The sequence below is a fragment of the Arachis hypogaea genome, chromosome 14 (assembly GCF_003086295.3).
Source record: "Arachis hypogaea cultivar Tifrunner chromosome 14, arahy.Tifrunner.gnm2.J5K5, whole genome shotgun sequence".
Classification (NCBI taxonomy): Eukaryota; Viridiplantae; Streptophyta; class Magnoliopsida; order Fabales; family Fabaceae; genus Arachis; species Arachis hypogaea.
This window is the reverse complement of record NC_092049.1, coordinates 7,638,074-7,642,837: the sequence shown is the minus strand read 5'-3', so window position 1 is coordinate 7,642,837 and position 4,764 is coordinate 7,638,074. Positions and strand designations below refer to the sequence as shown.

Genomic DNA, 4,764 nt, shown 5'->3' with positions numbered 1-4,764 from the left:
ATGGTATCAGAGCGAGAAGATCCAACTATGGCAGATAATTTAGCTAATCCGAATGCAAGCCCTTCATCAAATTCCGGTGCAGATTTTGAGAATTTCACCGCTTTCATGCGTCAATTCTCTCAGTTCCAGGCACATCTTGACAGATCTAGTTCCTCTTCTGCAATTTCTAATCCGATTAGCCCTTATTTTCTTCATCCAGGAGAAAGTCCTGGTTTGGCTCTAATTCCGCTTAAATTGACACCTCAAAATTATTATCAGTGGTCGCACGATATGTGGAGAGCACTCAGATCGAAGAACAAGGTGAAATTCCTCGATGGATCCATTCTAAAACCAGGTGAAGGTGATCCTAATTTTGAAGCATGGGATAGGTGTAACAATTTTCTCCTCTCCTGGATCAACCACTCTCTCAGCCCTGAAATCGCTAAGAGCGTGATGTGGATTAGCTCAGCTCCAGACTTGTGGAATGATTTAAAACGTCGTTACTCACAGGGAGATGTCTTTCGAGTTGGTGCGTTAAAAGAAGAATTTTATGCACTCAAACAAGGTGATCTTACTGTTACCTCTTACTTTGCTATGTTGAAAGCTATTTGGGAAGAATTAGAAAATTTATGTGCTATTCCTAGTTGTGTTGCTTGTGTTAATGGATGTTCATGTGGATTACGAATTGTTCGAGACTATGCTTCTGAGGAATATGTTGTCAAATTTTTAAAAGGATTGAATGAGTAATATTCAAATGTTAAATCACAAATCATGCTAATGAAGCCGTTACCTGAAATCAACACAGTACTATCTATGTTAACCCAACAAGAGCAAGAATTGAATTGTGACCCGTAAAATAGCAACATAGTGACTAACTCTTTAGAGGTGCAAACCTCAACTGGAGGCGGTTCATTTTCTGGAAGAGGCAGAGGCCGTGGATGAAATTCAGGCAGAGGAGGAAATCAAAAATCTTATAGTCGAGGCTACACTTCAAAGTTTTGTAGCTACTGTAATCGAATTGGTCATTTAGCAGAGACATGCTATAAGAAAAATGGCTTTCCTACTCACCAAAAGCAGCGAGTAGCCAATCAACTTAGCACTGACAAGATAGTTGAGAATTCTAGTGCTGAGATTGCTGATTCTAACCAGGATAAAAAGAGCGATGATACAGTACTTGTGTTGACTCCAGATCAGAAGGAAACCTTACTAGCACTCCTTCAACAATCACGCATGCCAACTTCAAATAGTGTAAACCACATTACTTCTTCCGCCACCCTTACTCAACCAAAAGGTAGGCATTGCTTGAGTGTATCATCAAATTTTACTAAAACTTCTTGGATACTTGACAGTGGAGCTACTGATCATGCATCCTATATTCAAGAGTCTTTCAAAACTTTTCATTATATGAGACCAGTTTTGGTAAATCTACCTGATGGTTCTACCACTACAACAAACATTTGTGGCACTGTGCAACTCTCTAAACATTTGATTCTTACCAATGTTTTATTCATACCTCACTTTAAATATAATTTGATTTCAGTGTCTAAACTCACAAAGTCATTACATTGTGAATTAAAATTTACTGATTCTTTTTGTGAGATACAGGTACTCCCATCATTGAAGATGATTGGGCAAGCTAAAGTCATTGGTGATCTTTATGTGATGGATGCTCAACCTTGGAAACTAACTACACTAGAAGTTAACACACATTCTGTAAATGTCACAGTGCAGCAAGATTTAGGAACTCTATGGCATGCTAGACTAGGTCTTTTACCATCCAAAAGAATGTCAATCATGAAAAATACATTTCCATTTATTGAATGCATTTCATCATCTCATGTTTGTGATTCTTGCCACTTGGCTAGACAAAAGAAATTGTCTTTTCGCATTAGTAATACACAATCAGAATATATTTTTGATTTGTTACATATAGATATTTGGGGACCACTCTCACTTTTATCTACTGCTGGCCATAAATATTTTCTTACAATTGTGGAAGATAAAACGAGGTTTACTTGGATTTATTGCATGAAACTAAAATCCGAAACTAGAGTGTTAGTAGAAAATTTTGTTCAAATGGTGCAAACTCAATTTCATAAAGTTGTGAAACAAATTAGAACAGATAATGGGATGGAATTTAAAATGAACTCCTTCTATAACTCAAAAGGAATATTACATCAAACATCTTGTGTTGAAACTCCTCAACAAAACGGAATTGTTGAGAGGAAGCATCAACATATACTGAATATTGCAAGAGCACTTTTGTTTCATTCTAATGTGCCAAAATGTTTTTGGCACTATGCTATGCAACATTCAGTACATTTAATAAATAGACTACCAAGCACCTTCTTGAATCATCAAACGCCTTATGAGGCACTTTTCAAGAATAAACCAGATTTGACTCATCTCAAGGTGTTTGGTTGTCTTGTTTTTGCTACCACTTTGAGTACTAATAGAAGAAAATTAGATCCTAGAGCTAGAAAATGTGTTTTTCTTGGTTATCAATCAGGAACAAAAGGGTCCATTTTGTTTGATTTAAAATCCAAAGAAATTTTTATATCAAGAAACACTGAATTTTATGAACACTATTTCCCATTCAAACAAATATCAAGCACTGATTTTTCTATAGATCAGCCTTCAATTGAATCATCCAATTTTGACCCTTTTGCATTCTTTTATAATAACTCTGCACATACTTCTTCATATGAGCATACTCATGGCATAATTGCACCTCACACCATACACACTACACCTGATTTATCTGCCACTTCTACATCACCTATGGCATCTCTTCATGATATAGCAGATTCTGCATCACCCGCCACCTTAGACTCAGCATCTGCATTGGCACCATTGGAACATTCATCCATTCATATTGAGTCACAATCTGCTGCACCAGTTTTGAGAAGGTCTGAACGAGAAAGAAAAACACCCTCTTATCTTAAAGATTTTCATTGTTTCTATATTTCATCACATAGAGATCCAATCAATGCGGCCCAATTACCTTCAACATGTAAGTATCTCCTTTCTCACCATTTGTCATATTCATTGTTTACTCCCAAGCACCAGGCCTTCACTTTTGCTCTCATAAATAACTCGGACCCCAAACACTATTCTGAGGCTGTTATGCATGATTGTTGGAGGAAGGCTATTGAGGCAGAACTCACTGCTCTTGAGCAAAGCAAAACCTGGATCATCACTTCTCTTCCTCCTGGAAAGAATGCAGTTGGTTGTAAGTGGATTTTTCGCACAAAATTCCACCCAGATGGCACTATCGAGAGGCATAAGGCACGTCTTGTTGCCCAAGGTTTCACTCAAATTCCTGGAGTCGATTACATTGACACCTTTAGTCCCGTTGTGAAAATGAGCACTGTGCGTGTTCTTCTTACCGTTGCAGCAGCAAAGAATTGGCATCTTCATCAACTTGATGTGAATACAGCTTTTCTCCATGGAGACCTACATGAGGACGTTTATATGAAACTTCCAAAGGGGTTACAGTGTTCCAATCCAAACTTAGTCTGCAAGTTGACAAAATCTTTGTACGGTTTGAAACAAGCTAGTCGCCAATGGAACATCAAGTTGTCTGCTGCACTTGCTGATCTGGGGTTTACTCCATCTGAAAATGATCACTCGCTTTTTACCAAATCCACAGGTACAACTTTCACAGCTATTCTTGTTTATGTTGATGATCTTGTGTTAGCTGGAGATGATTTGAGTGAAATTCAAGCTGTCAAAATGTTTTTGGATGATAAATTCAAAATTAAAGACCTTGGCCTTCTTAAGTTCTTTATTGGGATGGAGGTAGCACGAAGCAATGCTGGTATTGCACTGTATCAAAGAAAGTATGCATTGGATTTGATCACAGACTGCTGTTTGCTTGGTGCAAAACCAGCATCTACTCCTATGGAGTACACTACTTCTCTGTCTAAGGCTTCAGGCTCCCCTCTTCCTGATGCAACCATCTATCGTAGATTGGTGGGCAGACTTCTGTACCTTACTAACACAAGACCAGATCTCAGCTACTCTGTTGGATGCCTATCTCAGTTCATGGATTCACCAACTGATGCCCACTTGAAGGCTGCCTATAGGATCATCCGGTATCTAAAACAATCACCAGCAACTGGCTTATTTTTCTCTGTCAACAATTCTTTCACACTATCTGGTTACACTGATTCTGATTGGGGGGCTTGTAAAGACACCCGAAAATCCATCAGTGGTTATTGTTTCTTCCTTGACCAAACTCTTATTTCTTGGAAGAGTAAGAAGCAGGCTACAGTTTCAAGGTCGTCCTCAGAAGCAGAATATCGCGCCCTTGCTAATGGCACTTGTGAACTCGTTTGGTTACTCAAACTACTAAAGGAATTCAACATTCTTCCTCCTCTTCCGGTTGATATCTTCTGTGATAATAAATCTGCTATCTATATTGCTTCAAATCCTATCTTTCATGAAAGAACCAAGCATGTTAAGGTTGATTGTCATGTGGCTTGAAACAAGTTCAAAGAAGGGGTTTCTAATCTTAGGCACGTTGTCTCCAGTGAACAACCGGCTGATCTATTCACTAAATCCCTTCCTCCAGGACCATTCTCTCATTTGCTTTCCAAGCTGGAATTACTTGATTTGCACAAACCACGTAATACCAGCTTGCGGGGGATGTAACATAATAGAGTTTGTTTTTTGTATAGCTGTCAAGTTGGTTAGTTTGTTAGACATAATTATAGCACTATTAGTTAGTAATTTATTTTCCCTTTTGCTATATATATTGTAATTGGTACTCAGTACTCTGTG

At 38.2% G+C, this 4,764-nt stretch overlaps 1 protein-coding gene across 1 annotated transcript; it reads left to right on the top strand.

Annotated features, from left to right (window-relative positions):
• Nucleotides 1-4,467, top strand: LOC140178450 (uncharacterized). Its single transcript, XM_072215533.1, has 4 exons — nt 1-722; nt 984-1,479; nt 1,585-1,744; nt 2,609-4,467. The coding sequence occupies exons 1-4, from the start codon at nt 1-3 to the stop codon at nt 4,465-4,467; spliced, it is 3,237 nt and encodes a 1,078-aa protein (XP_072071634.1).
• Nucleotides 4,468-4,764: the final 297 nt, after the last annotated feature.